The sequence below is a fragment of the Desmodus rotundus genome, chromosome 2 (assembly GCF_022682495.2).
Source record: "Desmodus rotundus isolate HL8 chromosome 2, HLdesRot8A.1, whole genome shotgun sequence".
Lineage (NCBI taxonomy): Eukaryota > Metazoa > Chordata > Mammalia > Chiroptera > Phyllostomidae > Desmodus > Desmodus rotundus.
In genome coordinates this window covers 146,589,048-146,606,787 of record NC_071388.1, presented here as the reverse complement: position 1 = coordinate 146,606,787, position 17,740 = coordinate 146,589,048, and the positions used below count along the sequence as shown (strand labels likewise).

Sequence of the window (17,740 nt, the reverse complement as noted above, 5' to 3'; positions counted from 1 at the left end):
GTCATCCCAACAGTTGTTTTCTGGCACTTCTTGTTCTTAATCATCAATTCCATCTTTTCTTTGGTTAGGTTTACCTCTGTTGGTTCAAAGAACAATTGCCAGGACGATTGTACTTCAGGAAATAGTAGGAAAAGGTAGATTTGGTGAGGTATGGCATGGAAGATGGTGTGGGGAAGATGTGGCTGTGAAAATATTCTCCTCCAGAGATGAAAGATCTTGGTTTCGCGAGGCAGAAATTTATCAGACGGTTATGCTGAGACACGAAAACATCCTTGGTTTCATTGCTGCTGACAACAAAGGTATTTTCAATCTCATTGGTTTCAACAAATAAAATGTTATGTCTGTTATCAGATGAGAATAAATCATTTTTGTTTTAGTAACATCTACATAAATTTCTTTATTGAGGGAAGAAAACTCCTTTCCTCTTCTTGACAGATAAAAGTGCATAACCATACAATAAAGCAGAGCAAACCTGTGATATGAGACCCTGAGGACACTATAGCCAGGTTGCTATTTGACATATCTGATGACTGGTGAACCGCCCAAACAGATCAGAAGCTTCAACTGAAACAGAGTCCTGGGAGAATCCTGCCATGCTGGGCTTCACCCTTTAGTTGGTCGGTCATGAAGAGATCTGGAGGCATCTTGGGGGTGTGTGTGTGTGTGTGTTGGGTGGGGGGTTGCTTTGGGTGTCCAAGTCAAAGGAATGACACTGGGAGTTTTCTTTTTCTTTTTTCACATTATTTATCTTGTTCAAGTACAGTTGTCTCCATTTTTCCCCTACCATTCGTCCCCCCCACCCCAGCCATACCCACTTCCCACCCTTGATTCTACCCACCTTTGGTTCTGTCCATGTGTCCTTTTTTGCCAATGACACCTCAGACAAGGGTTTGATCTCCAAAATATATAAAGAACTCACATGACTCCACTCCAGGAAGACAAACAACCCAATTAAAAAATGGGCAAGAACAGATACTTCTCCAAGGAAGACGTACAGAAGGCTCAGAGACATTTGAAAAGATGCTCAGCATCACTAGCCATCAGAGAGATGAAAATTAAAACCAAAATGAGATACCACTTCACACCAGTCAGAATGGCCATCATAAACAAATCAACAAACAAGTGTTGGAGAGGATGTGGAGAAAAGGGAACCCCAGTGCACTGTGGGTGGGAATACAGACTGGTGCAGCCGCTGTGGAAAACAGCATGGAATTTTCTCAAAAAACTAAAGATGGAACTTCCTTTTGACCTGGCAATTCCACTGCTGGAATTATACCCTAAGAACCCTGACACTGGGAGTTTTTAATAGCAGCTCATAACTAATCAAGACCGAAATATTTCAGTAGTTTTATCATTGGTACAAATATATCAGTGAATGCTAGCTGAATATTCACCTTTGCTAGGACTATACTTTTTCATCTGCACAACAGGCTTAAACTCCAGGTCTCAAGCTTTCTGTGAACGTTATGGGAATGGTAGCAAGCCTGACAATTTCAGTGAAATTTTCTATGAATGTACTCTGAGTATGATTTATATCTTGAGATTTAATATTAACAGCTCCAAACAGTTTTTACTTTATCAGTTTTGTGGAACAAGACAGAGCATCAACTTTCTGGTATTTAAATAATATTCATAAAGTACCTGAATAATCAGGGACTGGATGTAAACTTTGTGGATTACGCATGCTCTTGTTTCTCTTTTTGCATAGCTTTTACTCATTTAACTGTGTGATAGTTTTTTTACAGGGAAACAGGGAACAAAGGTGAGCAAATCTCCAGTCAATTTTTTTTCAAAATTCCAATCAGTAATGCATGAAGAACTTTGGGAGGTAGAGCTTGTAACCTTTATCTAAAAAACAAACTATCTCTGGATATCTGACATTCACCAATACCTATGAAAATTAAAAATCTATGATTATTTTTATCTAATATAATTGGGATCGTGAAAAAACTCATCAAAAGAGAAGCTTAGTTATTGTACATTTTAGTCATGATTTCATTTGCTGATAATTTGTCTTATCTGATTTGCTAGAGAGAAACTGAGTAAAGCCAAGATGAGCTTTAAAAAAGATTCTTTTCAAATTCCTTCAAAATATATACAGCCTGTTGAAAATGAAACATTTCTTGTTAAACTGTTAACTTCTTTTCCTTCCTAATGTTTCCTAAACTACCTACTGGTTTCAGGGGTGTCAAACTCATTTTCACTGGGGGCCACATCAGCCTTGCAGTTGCCTTGAAAGGGCTGAAATAATTTTAGGACTGTATAAATGTCACTGCTCCTTAACTGTTAAGGAGTTGAAATTACATTTGACCCTTTGAAAGCAACTGCGAGGCTGATGAGGCCCCCTGTGAAAATGAGTTTGACACCCCTGGGTTAGATTAATTAACAATGTGGTAAAGGCAGTAATACCTGTAGTTATATGGATCATCTTGATGGAATAATTTAATCATGATGTTTATTGGATTATAAAATAATATGCACCAGAAAGATCATTCTTGATTTTCTCTTCTTCAGTTACTGGTCTACCTCTGTCCATGGCTTACTTGTCAGTGGCATTGTGCCTGATTCCAAATGTCTCTAACATCACTTTCATCATCATGCATTTTTGTATCTTTTGTAACACTTACGGTTTCACTATTTAGTCAACTGTCTGACAGGGACGTTGATGTGAGAAGGCAAAGATAGCCACTGGTGTTAGGCTGAGAGAGAGGTGTGAGTAAGGGTTAGTTTTATATGAGGTCAGTTTATTAGTGAACTTTATCATGTTGTGTTGATTTTTTCATTACTAGGAAATTTTATCACCACTGGATTTGGAAATTAAAGCTTTGGATAATGAGGAGCTCTTGTACATAAAACACTGTGTTGAAACATGCCTTAGCAAATATTACAGTTTCATTTCTCTGAGCATCAGAACTGGTCGGGACTGCCCAGGTCTATTGTAGGCACTTTACCCTGAAAACTAAAGCAACTGCGGGGACTCTAAGAGCTAGAGAAGTTTTAGGCTAACTTCTCTTCTGCTTATAAAAATCTTTTATAAGCTCAATTAGCATTTGGTTAAATGGGGTGAATTATTTGAAAATGTCTAGTTATTGTGTTTGGCTCTTAGTAGAAGCTTTTGGAGAAAATCATCAATTTCACATTTGAAAGATGAATAACATGCTCCTAGAACAGTAAGAACACATTGTGTAAATTGTTGTATTACTGTTTTTTATTGGTACAGTCTTTCTTAAAATCTCAAGAGTAATTTATAACACAACACTGAGCCTCAGTGCATCTCCCAGTAGTTTCTCCTGTAATGTGGTTGCCATTACCAGCAAAGCATTGGTATGGAGGGAATACGAAAGAGTCGCTCAGTTAGAATCTCTGCCTGGCTGCTTCCTATAGCTATGGCGGGTACGTGTGACAGGTTGTAATACATCAACATCTTCAGAAACTCCTTGAGAATTTTTACTTTACTAACTCGAACTGTAAGCATTTTCCATGAAGGAATTAACTTTGCTTTGTTAACAATACAGATTTACTGTAAACACCAACATTTATTAAAAACCTTTGGCTTCTTTCTCAACATATATTTATAGCAACAAATTTCTTTTCCTGTTAGATAACGGAACTTGGACCCAACTTTGGCTTGTCTTGGAATACCACGAGCAGGGCTCCTTGTATGACTATTTGAATAGAAACATAGTGACAGTGGCTGGGATGATCAAACTGGCACTTTCGATAGCTAGTGGTCTGGCCCACCTTCACATGGAGATTGTCGGTACTCAAGGTACGCATTTTCTTTCTACTTTTCCCCTTCAATATGAAGATAGAAACACTAAGTTGTATTTCAGCCTTTAGTTGCATTTTACTTCATGACAAAGAACAAATGTAAAGAACCACTCAAGGTACTTTATAAAGCTGAAGATTTTGTCATCATAGCACTGACTCTCATCTGCATCTGGGTCATTTTGTGTATCATCCGTAATAATGTTTTTATTCCCGGCGCCTCCATCTTTGCCATTTAACATGTACACCTGGGAGATCTTGCTTTGGTGGCAAGTGCTTTATATTCAGAAAATACAAATAGTTTAAATGCTTACCTTTGATAATTAAAATAATTGGAAAGGGTAATGTGATCTTGAAAAAAATATTTGCATATTATGTACTTGAAGGCCAAATGATACTCATTGTCGTTTCTATTTATTAAGTTAACAGGGAATTGGCTCTGGAAAGCCATTAGCTTAGGCACGGTAGTGGTTCTCAAATTTGGATTCATGGTCCTTTTAATCCCTTAAAAATTATTGAAAACTCCCAAGAGATTTTGTGTATGTGAATTATGTCTATTAGTATTTACTCTATTAGAACTAAAATCAAGAATAAAAAAATATATATATTTACTTAAAGCAACAATAATTATTTAACCAATTAAATAGTAACATTAACAATTTTTTAAAATTTAAATAATTTCTTTGTAATACAAAAACCAGTCTAGTAAAAGTTATGGTTTTGTTTTGCATTTTTTTGCAAATCTCTTTAATGTCTGGATTTTCATAGCTGTTCTTCATTCAGTCTGTTCTAATATATTGTTTCGGTTGAAGTATATGAAGAAAAGGAGACATCACACAGATATGTATTTGGAAAACAGTCTCAAGGACCCCCAGGGATTTTAGGGTCACATCTGACAACAGCTGATCTAGGTAGTAGAAGTTTGAAACTTGTTTTATAAGAGAATATTTTCTGTTTTTATGTGGACATAGTAATGCTAATTCTTTCCCCATTCATTCAGCAAACATATATTAGTGACTACTAAATGCTACCTAGTGATGTAAGCATTGGAGGCATGCTGAGGACTAAGACACAGCCTCTGCCCCGATGCAGCTGATAGACTAGCTGGGAGAGATAAGTAATTAAACATGCATATGAAAAACCAAGACAATTTCGATAGTCATAAGAGCTATAAAGGAGGCAAAATGGGATACTCTCATGGAGAATGACTGGGGTAAGGAATGGGTGCTCAGAGAAATCCTCTTTTAGGTAACCTTTGAGCCAAGTCTACAAAATCCTTTTGGGGAGATTCCCTCTTCAGTAAGGAAGAAAGTGAATATGCTTTCCTTATACTTCACAGGTAAACCTGCCATTGCTCATCGAGATATAAAATCAAAGAATATCTTAGTGAAAAAATGTGAAACTTGTGCCATAGCAGACTTAGGACTGGCTGTGAAGCACGATTCAGTACTGAACACTATTGACATACCTCAGAATCCTAAAGTGGGAACCAAAAGGTGAGGTAACTCACTTTGGTAGCACAGTAAGACTTATGACCACCCTGTGAACATGAGTGCCTGGGGCGTGTGTGGGGACGGGGGTGGTGGGTTCAAATGGGAAATCACTAGGCCCAAGAGGACAAACAGTCTTCTCTGGACACTGGGAAATTAGTGACACAGTGGTTATAGAGCAAGGAGAGTTGACACTTTGGTCACAGAGAACGTAAAATTTGGCCAATGGTGAGGATCGGTGAATAAGGTGGTGGTGTGTTGCTTTTAGTGTGCCACATGCTGAGAATACATTTCCTACAGAGAGGAGGAGAAAAGGTCAGCAGTGTACATCCTCCACAGCCTTTACACCCAATAAATGACCTGAAACTCACGGCTAGTTCTAGGTGCTCAGGTTCTAAACAATGGGTACAGAATCAATATAGTGGACTAGAGAGGTGAGGGACTATTAATTTTATATATGTATATATGTACATATATTCAGAGAACACAATAGAGCATACATACATATGTATGTATATATGTATATGTATAGAGCATATATACATATATAGATATGTTATAACATATATACATAATAATGACATATATATTATTAATAGTCCCTCACCACTCTAGCCCACTATATTGACAGATATATATGCTCTAATTGTGTTCTCTGAATATTTGAAAATATTATGTAACAACTTATGAATTCACCTATAGTTGTATTTATCCTTAAGTCTCCCAAATTGGCGTGTGCTAGGATAAAGAGTTTGGACACAGTTCCCACTTTCAGGGAACCGACCCTCTGACAGGTGGGAGCAAGCCTGACATAAACCGAGTATACCACACACGCCAGGACAGGTCTGTTGGTAATGGGATGTCTGATGTTTTCTTGTTATGGCCGGCCTGTGGCCGTAGGGCCAATGTGCTTCCATTTCCTTTCATTTGTATTTCAGGCTCTGTACCACTTTGGCAGAATTCCAGATTTCTTGACCTTGAAATGAGAAACAACCAAAACATTTGCTGGAGTTGTTAAAGGCCCTTGAGGGTAGAGAATTTCTAAACTGGCACAGCTGGCCTCCAAGCCATATTTGAGAATCGAGGCCAGTCCCTCTGAGTCCCTTCACTTGCTTCCTTGGAGACTTTAATAAGACCCCGGAAACACTTCAGGACAGTTCATTCAGACTGGGCAGCCCAAAGGGACCTCTCTTCTTTTCCTTATAAAAAGCAAGCTTTGACTTGCCTTATCTGACTGTTCCCACCTTAGGGACCCTCAGGGAAGCCTTGGATGCTGGGTCCCCTTAGAGGATCTAAAACTTGTAAAAACAGTTTGGGAGTGTGCTGCATCCTCACTGGAATATTCTGAAAAATTCTCAAAATCTTCCCAGCACAGCCAGGCTCAGTCAGGTCCAATGAACTGTGGATTGCTTTGATTTAGTCCTGTTAAAATGAAACTGTAATCTTGTGGGAGCCAATATAGGATATGTATATATTGTTTGAAGCCAATATGTGATAAAACTGCTCCTTCAGAGGAGATATCTGTGGAATGCTGCTGAGTCCTGGGCTGGAGCTCTGGGCCCACCGTGAATAAAACTGTACTCTTTGCCCTCAGGGAGCTTTCCTTGGCAACAAGCTACTGGTGGAAATTGAGTTTCATTTCTCCTGCTGAGTGTTTTGCTTTCCGAATCCCCTCTGGCTTGTGCTTTCCCAGTATTTGTCTGCTGGCACACATGCTCTAAAGGAGGGGATGACCTCTAGTGCTATTTAAAATATTTTTAACATTATGACTGATTCAATAACTGTATTATTTAATTTTTATTCTATTATTTAGTTCAGATCCATCTGTAAAATTTAATGTAAGCTATCTCAACTTATATTTTATATCAGGATTTATTAAGATTGTGTTTTACTGGATTGCCATAAATTCATACACAGAATCTGAATAGTGCATGTTTTTGAAGGTATATGGCCCCTGAAATGCTTGATGATACAATGAATGTGAATATCTTTGAGTCCTTCAAACGAGCTGACATCTATTCCGTTGGTCTTGTTTACTGGGAAATAGCCCGAAGGTGTTCAGTTGGAGGTAAGATTTTGGACATATTCTTTGTGTCTGCCTTTCCTTGATATTCTGAATGCAACATATGATGTTCTATCTTTTTTTTTTCCTAAGCACTATTTTGAATTGTTTCTTAATATTTAAGAGAATAACTTTTGGCATAACTTCTAAGTAGTAAAAATGGAGGGTCCTGCATATAGTGGAGATTTTACATTATGATTATCACTTAGGTGGGGGTGACAGTTCTCCTGATACTCTGATTTCCATAATGACACGTTGCAATGCACTTGAACTTTTATTTGAGTTTGCATGCAGTTAGCTGTTTTCCTGTTTTATGCCAGAAATGAAATCCAAAGAAGTTCAATGGCTTGTCAAGGCCATAGGACTTGAACAGAAGTCTTCTGATTCTCAGGCTTTTCTTTTCTTTCCTGTGATGAGGAATGTGTGGGAGGTAAAGTGGAGGTTGGAGGTGAGCGAAACGAAGTTCCTGACTCTATTGCTCCCAGCAGTTTAGAGACGAATAATGAAAGGAAGAATTGGAGAGAACGAAGCCCTACGAATGCAGTTTGATGGAACTGTTGCACTAGTGGAGAAAAGCAAATACTGGGATTAAATGATGTAGAGCAGGGTGTCCAACCCCTGGCCTGTGGGCACATGTGGCCCAGGATGGCTATGAATGTGGCCCAACACAAAACTGTAAATTTACTTAAAACCATTTTGTTACTCTTCAGTTTTCATCAATATTTGTGTATTTAACGTGTGGCCCAAGACAACTCTTCCAGTGTGACCCAGAGATGCCAAAAGGTTGGACACCGCTGGTAGAATTTTCTCTTTCAAGTGAGACAGACTTAGGGCTTGGGACAGGCAGGGTTTAGCAACTTCCTGAACATCTGACTTCAGGCAAGTTACTCAGTCTCATTTTGCTCATTTGTAAAATGAAGAAGTAATAAAACTGACTCCACTGGCTTTGAGGACTTAATGGATTACTTCAATTAATTTATGTGAAGCTTTCAGTACAGAGCATGCTTCTAGTCAAACATTCAATGAAACAACTTTCATTATTAAAACACTGTCACTTTTTGCATTTTATATTGATCTCACTTTGCCTTACATCACTCTCATTTAAAAAAATTGGAAAACCTACAAGTTAAAATTGTATTTGCATGAGAAAACAAACTTGTCCCCATTGTTTATAGATGAGATAATTAAACATTCCAGAAGAGGCAACTGTTTGCAGAAGCGATCCAAATACAGTGGTGTGGGACACCGACACCGGTCTCCCTGAGCCTGCGATTCAGTGCCGGATCAGCTGCTTGCTTTGCTGACAGTAGCTGTGCGACTGGCGGCAAAGTCAGGCCTCCCTTTGTGCTTCTGTTTGCCTTGTAAGATGAGGATAATCTAGTACCTTCCGTAGTCATGGTTTTGGGGCATGACTAGTTAAAACATTGAAAGGGCTTCGGACATGCTTGGCAAATAGCAAGATTCAAACAGGCTGGTCATTATTTTTTAACATTTTATTGATATTTGTCTAGAATTGCTTTTTGGTTTTTGTCAAGTTTTCTGCAACTGTCAGAATAGTAATGTAATTAACATGATTTGAAGTTCATTTTCTAATACTATGCTACATCTTAAATATTTTAAATTAAAAGGACTGTAGTTAATTCAAATAATTTTATAGGAAATTCTCAAATTCAAGTACTATTCTGGTAATTGAGGTTTAGTCTTTGTCTATGTATTTGAGACTCTTTGAATATTAACCTTCATGTTGAACCATCTATCTTCATATACTTTGGTTGCTTCTTGGAAACAGTCTCAGGTATAGAAATTCTGAAATACAAATGTAAGAAATTTAGTTTTTAAAAGATTGCCTAACAATTTTTGAAAAGAGAATGCTATTTTATTTTGGAAAAGTTATTTAATGGACAAATATACTTTATTCATAGAACAATGAGGCCATGCTATAAATTTTGCAATTAGGTATTACTTTTGAATTACATTGTACAATGTTATGTAAATCAAAATTTACATAATCTTCATAATTTAAATTATATTTTATACAATTATTCAATTACATATGTAATACATTTACATATAAATTGTATATGATATGCAGCAGATAATTATATAAAAGTATTTATTATACAAAATAATTACATAATTTTGTGTGAATTATGTATAAAATTACATACATTTTTATAATATAAAATTTTATAAACTTACATAATAAGTATTCAACTGAGTGCTTTAAACTTATATATTTAATTTCACAGTGATAACATAATTTTAATAACCCTGACTTTCTGGCTTTCCGTGGTGACACTTGTGCTGAGAAGACTTAATTATTTTAGAATAAACATCTTTGTATATTATTCACATTGGGAGATTTATTGTGTAAATTTCTCATAGGAATTGTTGAGGAATACCAGTTGCCTTATTATGACATGGTGCCTTCAGATCCCTCAATAGAGGAAATGAGGAAAGTTGTTTGTGACCAGAAGTTTCGACCAAGTATCCCAAACCAGTGGCAAAGCTGTGAAGTAAGGCTAAGTTCTTATGCATATTTTTTCTATTACAGTTTTGAGATGAGTATCAGGGAGGATTGTCAGAGACCATATAGTTCTTCTCCTTTAATCCAGGTGTCCAGCTCATTTCATATATGCAGGTATATCTTTGATTTTATTCCCTTTAACCATATATATATGGTTAAAATGTAAAATACAAACTATGGTTAAAGGGAATAATATATATATTCTCTATATAAGTAAATATAAATATAAATATATGAAAGTGATGCGGCAATTACAAACCCTGACATCCCAGTGACTTTACACAACAAGACTTTATTTCTTGCTGTTCAAAGTCCCCTACAGGTTAGGCAACCTTCAACAACATCTGTGCTTCCTGTGTGATTCAGTAATCCAGGTGACTTTGGTCTTGGGTTGCTATTTCAACACACAGTTTTTAGGTATTTAGGTCAAGAGAAGAGAGGAGCTGGAGGGTCCATTCATACTGTCACAAAGGGTAAAATTTTCTTCTTTTTTTGGCTGAGTAGTATTGCATTGTGTAAATGAACTAACCTCCTCATATTGTTTTAATTTCCTGTTTGTTCATCAGAGCTTAGCATTAATTCCTGGGTGTGTGGTTTTGCTTCTCTCGTAGTGTGTTTTGTGTGAGTAAAAGTCTTTGGTGTTTTTCTCTCTTCAAGGCACTCCGAGTCATGGGGAGAATAATGCGCGAGTGTTGGTATGCCAATGGGGCGGCCCGCCTAACGGCCCTTCGTATAAAGAAGACTATTTCTCAACTTTGTGTCAAGGAAGACTGCAAAGCCTAATGATGATAACCATGTTAAAAGGAAGTCTCTTACAGCTTTCTTTCTCATCTTCCCTCTCTATGTGAATGTTTTTGCTCCTTTGTTGTTGTTGTTGTCTACCTCAAAGATAATGCAGTTCAGTATTTAAGTGCTCAAAGGCAGCATGAAAAAATAACTCTAAGATCAAGCAGGAGTTGACTTTATCCAATCTTCATGTTGTCTTTCATATTTTTTTGAAAAGCAACACATCAACTCATCTATTTAATGAGAAAGCTATTGTAAAGTGTAAAATAAGCTATAAAAACAATAAATGTCATTTAGGCTTTATTTTACTTGAATCGAGAGCATATGAATGAATGGAGACATGTGTTGAGAAAAGTGAGATGAAAACATATTCATTAAAGATGTGAACTAGAGTATTTTGTGTCTAACCAAAACTTTCCATCATACAATCTCTGATATCATCGATTTTTTAAAAATTAAGCAGGATCTTTAAAAAAATTAAATATTGCCCCGTGTTTTAGTACATAAAACCTGGAACCGTGGAGCTGCTTAGTTGGAAGATGGAGGTGAGGTCAGGGTGCCACTCCCTCAGTCCCCCCACCCCTACCTGCCCTTACTCTTCATAATCCATCACCCAGTAGCCCCTGAAGCAAACAGTTTGAGAGCCACTAAAGTTGTTACGTCCTCTCAGTTATAAACGAGATACCTGACATTCGGAGACATGGAGTAATGTGTCAAAGTCACAGTGCTAGTGGTAGAGCTGGCTGTAGGTCTGAATCTTGTGACAGCCCACACTGTCGAGTTAGCTGGCTTCCTCCTGTCCTTCTAATTCCGACAGCACTTTCCTCCCAGGGCCAAACAACATTGTTCATGATGATATTTGTGGTTCAGTAAGACAGAAGACAAATTGAGTTATTTTTCAGAATCATAATGGACCTGCATGAATTCTTAGGGCAATATCCATGGATGCTTTCTTCATAGAAATTTCATAGTCACCCTATTTGTTAGATAATAATAATGTTTTCTAAAAACTTCCAGAGGTTAATCAAGCATAAAGATCCATTGCCGGAAGATGTCTCTCAGATGCCTACTACTTTTGTATATACACACTTAGAAGGAAAAGAACAGAATAGGAAGAGGAACCTAGGAGACACCTTGAGAAAAAAAATTTTTAAATCTTAAATGAAGTAAAACAACCAAGTTCTACAGAGAACATCAGTAACTGTAAATAGATATTTTCTCACCCTTTCAAAATGAGTGAATGGTTGCACAAAGCTCATGATATTATAGCCTTTATTCTACTTTCTGTGGAGACAGAGCTGATGAATTCTGAATAATACATGGCACATTATGTATTTCCTATAAAACTGTAATTGTGCTTTGGTGAAGGAGTTTAGCATGGTATCTTTCATCATTCTAAAACACTGTTTTCTAAACTCCTTTCCATAGAACAGTCTTCTACTGAGATGATTGAAGACCAAAGGAATTTTTCGGTAGATTCTTAGAAGTTGATACCACATATCAGTGTGTCATGTGCTTTGAGGAGAAAAGAAATGTTACTTGGATTTCTTTAGACTGAATTTGCCAAATTATTTGACCATGGAATCCTTTTATTAAAAGGAGGGAAACCTTTTACTATCCCACATTTTAGTGTTCTACAAGGCACAACTCAGGTAACAGTGTTCTGCGGGACACACCTGTATATTTTCACGCAGACCAGTAGTGCTTATGATTTCTTCCTCTGTGGAAATATGTTACTGAACTTCCATCTTCATTTGACTTGGATGAGATATCAAAGGCAAAAATCTGACAGCTGTGGTTTGTATATACTTTCATTCTCATTCATGCAATTATTCATTCTATAAATAATGTGGGGCATACCATATCTTCCTTGCCACAATATAGGGCCCAACAGGGAAATTGAAAGATAGATAGGTTCTGCCCTCAGGGATTCTAATTTGGGAATGAGAACAAGGACGCAGGCGTGTATGGGGAAAGAAAGTAAATTGACTAATAAGTATACCACAAAGTAGGATGTTTTGAGTTCTATATGACAAATTACTTTCAAATGGCAACACATTTAGAAAGTACCTTTGTTTGGTTATTCCAGACAATCTAAATCATAATCAGTTTTTAAAATTGCATATGTGAATGCTTTTTTAAAAAACTTATGTAAAGAGAATAATCTTGCTTATTACCTTTATTTCTCATAGATTGTTTCTGCATATATGAGAATGAAATTATTTATTTCTTATGGTTGTACTATAGTCTCAGATAAACAAGAATACTATTTCCTCTTTTATTTACATGTTGGGTGAGGACATTTTAACATCTCGATTTTCCTTGTCATTATGTTTATAATTTATTCGAGTGTGTCCAAATATAATTTCACATTTTTATTGGCTCAACATTCACTCCAGAGAAATCTGTACATTTTTAAGATATTTTTCTTGTTTTTGTGTTAGCTAATTATAATTCCTAAGTGAATAACCTTATATTTCAATTACCAGGTACATTTTTTTAAAGAAAGGGGGTAAATTCACAAAAATGATTAGAAAATGTTAAAAGTTCTGATTTTTTCTTAACTCTCAATCTTATAAACAGAAAATGCTCTCAAAAATAGGATGACGTTTAGAGCATTAAGGCAAATTGACTATATATATCTATGTTGTAAAACTTCATATTATGTGTTTTTGATGGAGTCCTTTTGTGTAGTATTTATTTCTTTTGAATTGTCTTAAAAGCAAAAAATGTTGTTCTTAGACCCAATGTGAAATATTCTTTGTTGCTTTCAAATATTTCGGCTTTGGGTATAACATGAAGCTTGGGAAAGTGCTGTTCATGAAATTTCAGTGCTGCATACAGTGGTGATGGGATATAGATGCAGCATCACTTCCTTAAAAATAAGGGAAACATTATTTGTTGTCAATATTTCAGCATGAACTTGTTGCCTTACAATCTATATGTGTAATTGGTACAGATTCCCTTGTGTGCTTTCTCCTATGCCTAAAATATTTGGCATGTCACATCTAGAATTGTAAATTTATGTTCTGACTTGAAAATTAAGTGAAATACGACTGTGTCATGCACTAATTTAGGTGTAGCACTTGCTTTTTGTCTTTACACTTTCAATTAACTTTGCATTTTAAATTCTATGATTGTATGAAAATAATATCCTAATTGCAGTGTCTGAAGACTTAAAATAAGCTTTATTTTAAAATGAAGATCTACAATAGATTCATTAGATTAGAAATTGTACAGTCATTTAACTTTTACTTTAGTCGAATCATTAAACAAAATGAAACAAAACTACTGCTATGCTGGAATTCTGCCCCCACGTGACTTATGTGGGGGCAGAGAGAACTCAGGGCTGTCTTAGAGTTTACGTGAAAGGACCAGAGCACCTGCCAGCAAATCACCTGAAAGCAGGGAGCCCACGTTTGCCATTGTACAAAGCTCAGTGTAAAATTGCTTTGCAGGAAATAGCTTTTGATTAATTATTTAACATAAATGTGGAAATGTATTTTGCTTAAATAAATTTATTTAAATTATGGACATTTTATTTCCCATTATGAAATTAAGAAAGTAACTACTATAAAGTTGATGGAAGTTGATGTCTCCAATAATCATTCCTTTCAATAAATTTACAAGTACAACATTTTAAGTTACTTGGAAATGTTTGAGAATTAGTATCTTAACATGCTGTTGTCGTGTCTTTGAAGGTATTCTAAATATCAGTTCTTTTGTGAAACACACTACTTCTGTGTTTGACAATGCCCTGTATTGGCTCTGTCCATAAAATAACACCTAAACTGGACTTCATGTACTATTTAGTGAAGGCAGTAATCTTTTTGTTCCTAAGGGCTTCTTCTAAACAGAAAAAAGTGTCAGATGGAAAGTTAAAAAAGTTATTAAAGTGCTAGGGTAAAAAAATTTTCTATAACTGGCAGTTTTTCAAAAACTTTTCAATGCAAATTTTCAGATATTTGACTTTCTTTTTTCCCTTTAGCTTTTTTTAATGTTTCATTATTTTTCTCACCTCCTTTTCCCTCAGCCTTCCAAAATTACCTTTGCTCCCTAAAAAATAACAGTTTAAACAATAACAGCTATTCATTTAATCATCTTAGTACTTAGCCTTCTAATGGTGGAGAATCTCTTGGTGGTCTAAATTATTTCAGATATGTCACAGAGAAAAACAAAAACCAGACCTTAGGATTGATAAAGGTTACAAAAAAATTTATGATTTAGTTTTCATATTTTATAGATGAAGAAACCAAGGATCAGAGGTTAAATGATTGCTAGTTAGTAGCAGAACTGTTGTGAGACCCCAGTGGGAACAACCATCATGTGCCCTACCACGCTTGACATTTACTAACTTAAAAATAATTAACATACATCTAAACCTACCTTAATGTATACTACATGATGTGCCATTTAATGATGATGAGTAAATCCTACTCTTTATTTCTGCTGCAGTAATTTGCTCACTTATGGTGAGGTCAGTGAGAAAAACTAAAATAGGCTAAGGAAGAGTTTTAAATAGCTAGATAGTGCTGAATAAAATTTAGGAATTGTGAGAACGTGAAATTTCTTAGTGCAAGTAATGATAAAAGATGCCTCATAACTTGTTTCTCTCCTTTCTTTAAGACTGTTGTTCCTCTTTATGCATTAGGATGGGACTGAAAGATGATTTGGTAGTTAAATTTGGAACCATGGCTATAGCATATTATCTTCTGTCCTAGTTTTTCATTAGTTTATCTTTGGCATTCAATCTTTTTAGTACATTAAAAAAATCTTTGCTGAATTTCCTCGATTCAAAACACTCAATACTTCCTGTTCTTCTCATATTCTAGACCCTGTCAGATTGCTACACACTGAACTTACCAAGATTTTACTTTCCCATACCTACACATGAGAGCTTGTATTGCATGCTTTCCCTAGTGATTTCTCACTTGGCATGATGAAGAGGGCGTTTGTTAAAGGCAGAGAAGGCTTTCTTTTAAATTTTAAAAAGATCATCAGTCGCGTTGTATTCTAGCTTTCAGCTAACATATAAGGAATGTGTCTATATTTTCCTTAAGGCTAAATTCCACTTAAGAGATGGTGACTTGAACAGAGAATGTGAAATATATGTCCCATAATGTGACTGATAAAGTTATCTCTGCTATGTTGCATACTATTGCTTTGTTTTGCTTTGGCCATCTTTTAAAATTAAGCCATTATACTATATGGTTTGAATATAATATTATATTGAAATTAGTTAATAATCTCCATTTTAATATCCTGCTATTAAGGGCTGCAAGGATACTTCTTGATTCAGTTGTAGATTTAATACAACATGTGGGAGAGTATCTCATTGTAGATTTTAATATGTTGAGAAATAACTCTATTTTCTTATTATTAGTCCATCATGTTATGTGACATTTTTCTCTCCAAATCGAATAGTTTTAACTGCAGGGTGTTTACCCTGGGCTACACGAACCTGAAAGGTAAAAGAGCCACTGCGAATCTGAATGCATCAGGGAGTTAGCCTGTGCTGAGCATCGCCAGGTCCAGCTGGGCAGGTGTGCTCTGCACAGACACTGTCAGCTGAGGGGCAGACAGGGGCTGAAATCCAACCTGCAGGTAGCTCCTCAACTCAGAAATATTTTTATATTTTGCAGGAAAGCACCTTGTGTGTTTATATGGCTTCAGAAAAGGGCCCTGCTTATACATCTTCACAAAATGAGAATTAAAATTTCAAAGTGGTTCTTGGCATCTGCACATACAATAGAGAACTTAAAAAAATTAGATTTTCATCCTAGCATGCCCAGAGAGCAAAAGAAATTGTACGATTTATCCTATTGATTAAAATTTTCAACTCAGACATTCTGTACCAAAACACATACCCTGATTTTGATATCTCCATTGAGTTTTCATTTCATGTGCAAACATATTCATTGACTTTGCCTGTAAAGAGGCAATTACATGCCTATGTTCTAATGCAGGTATAGAATGATATTTACCACGTCTCCATTTTCCCCAGTAGGCTAAATACAAGTAAGCAAATATTTTTTTAAATCCAGTTCCTTTTTTCTTCTTCATATAAAGTAAGGGTACCTGAGCCAAAATATCAAATTCTAGCTCATTTTCAATAACTAGTTACAATAACTAGTATCAAGGTCTTCTACTCTTAATCCTAGACTGGAGAAAATTATTCAAACTTAATCTGAGTTTCAGGTTTTAAAATGTCCTAAAAACAGAAAATTAGATTCAGATCTCAAAAAAAAAGAGGAATTTTGGATTGACTTTCAAAGTACTAATACTAATTATACTTTTGGTGGCGTGACTTTTCTCATATCTAAGAGCATATTACAAATGTCAAAACCACTGCAGTTTGACACTGCAAAACATGCTGTGAACTCTTGAACTACTGTGAAAAAATCCCTATTGTAAAGACTTACTGCAACCTGGCTGACATTCTTAAAAATGTAAAAGATATTACCTTTTAAAAGATAGGCTCAAATGAATGTATATAAGGAGTATGAAGAAATAGGTTTTAAAATGAGAATTGGTCAATAAATGGTATCAAAAAATAAGCAGATGACAATTTTAATAGTTAAAATTAATTGCTGAAGCGGGAGAGAACTCCAAATTCCAAAGAGAAATGAATGATATTCAGATGATTCATTGATTTCTAGTTTGTGGAAATATACATTTTATAGTTATATATATGTACATATATGATTTATAAGTATATATAACATAAGTATATATAACTTATGAGTATATATAACTTATTATAAGTATATGTACTTATTTTACTTAGAAATAATAGTTTTAAATTTAGTAAAAACTCAGTGATAGCCTTCATACCAAAATGTTTAACTTTACCAACAGCAAGTCGTAAAAGTATTTCTTTTAAAGCTTTTTACTATAACCTAACTTTCAGCTGCTTCCAGATGTAAGTACTTATCTGCCTAAATGTAATATTTTTATGTATGCATTTTCTGAAAATGTATTGTTTTGTAAAGTAAAGATAATAAATTAAGTACTCCTTGCACTTGTTTCTGTGAAGCATACAGAGTTCTATTTTAAATAAAAAGATATGTGTCATATTTTGGTTTCCATGAAATTATATTCTATTAC

At 35.5% G+C, this 17,740-nt stretch overlaps 1 protein-coding gene across 3 annotated transcripts in view; it reads left to right on the top strand.

The window, feature by feature from the left end:
* ACVR1C (activin A receptor type 1C) overlaps positions 1-17,674 on the top strand; it is a 73,640-nt gene extending 55,966 nt beyond the window's left edge. The window contains exons 4-9 of one of the 3 annotated variants that reach the window (XM_045187459.2): positions 69-299; positions 3,602-3,769; positions 5,108-5,264; positions 7,202-7,326; positions 9,706-9,836; positions 10,505-17,672. In XM_045187459.2, the coding sequence (XP_045043394.1) occupies positions 69-299; positions 3,602-3,769; positions 5,108-5,264; positions 7,202-7,326; positions 9,706-9,836; positions 10,505-10,630 (938 nt within the window). In that variant the 3' untranslated portion in view covers positions 10,631-17,672. Of the gene's footprint in view, positions 1-68; positions 300-3,601; positions 3,770-5,107; positions 5,265-7,201; positions 7,327-9,705; positions 9,837-10,504 lie in introns of all 3 variants that reach the window. The other 2 variants (XM_045187461.2, XM_045187460.3) reach the window with 2 other exon arrangements.
* The last annotated feature ends 66 nt before the right edge of the window (positions 17,675-17,740 follow it).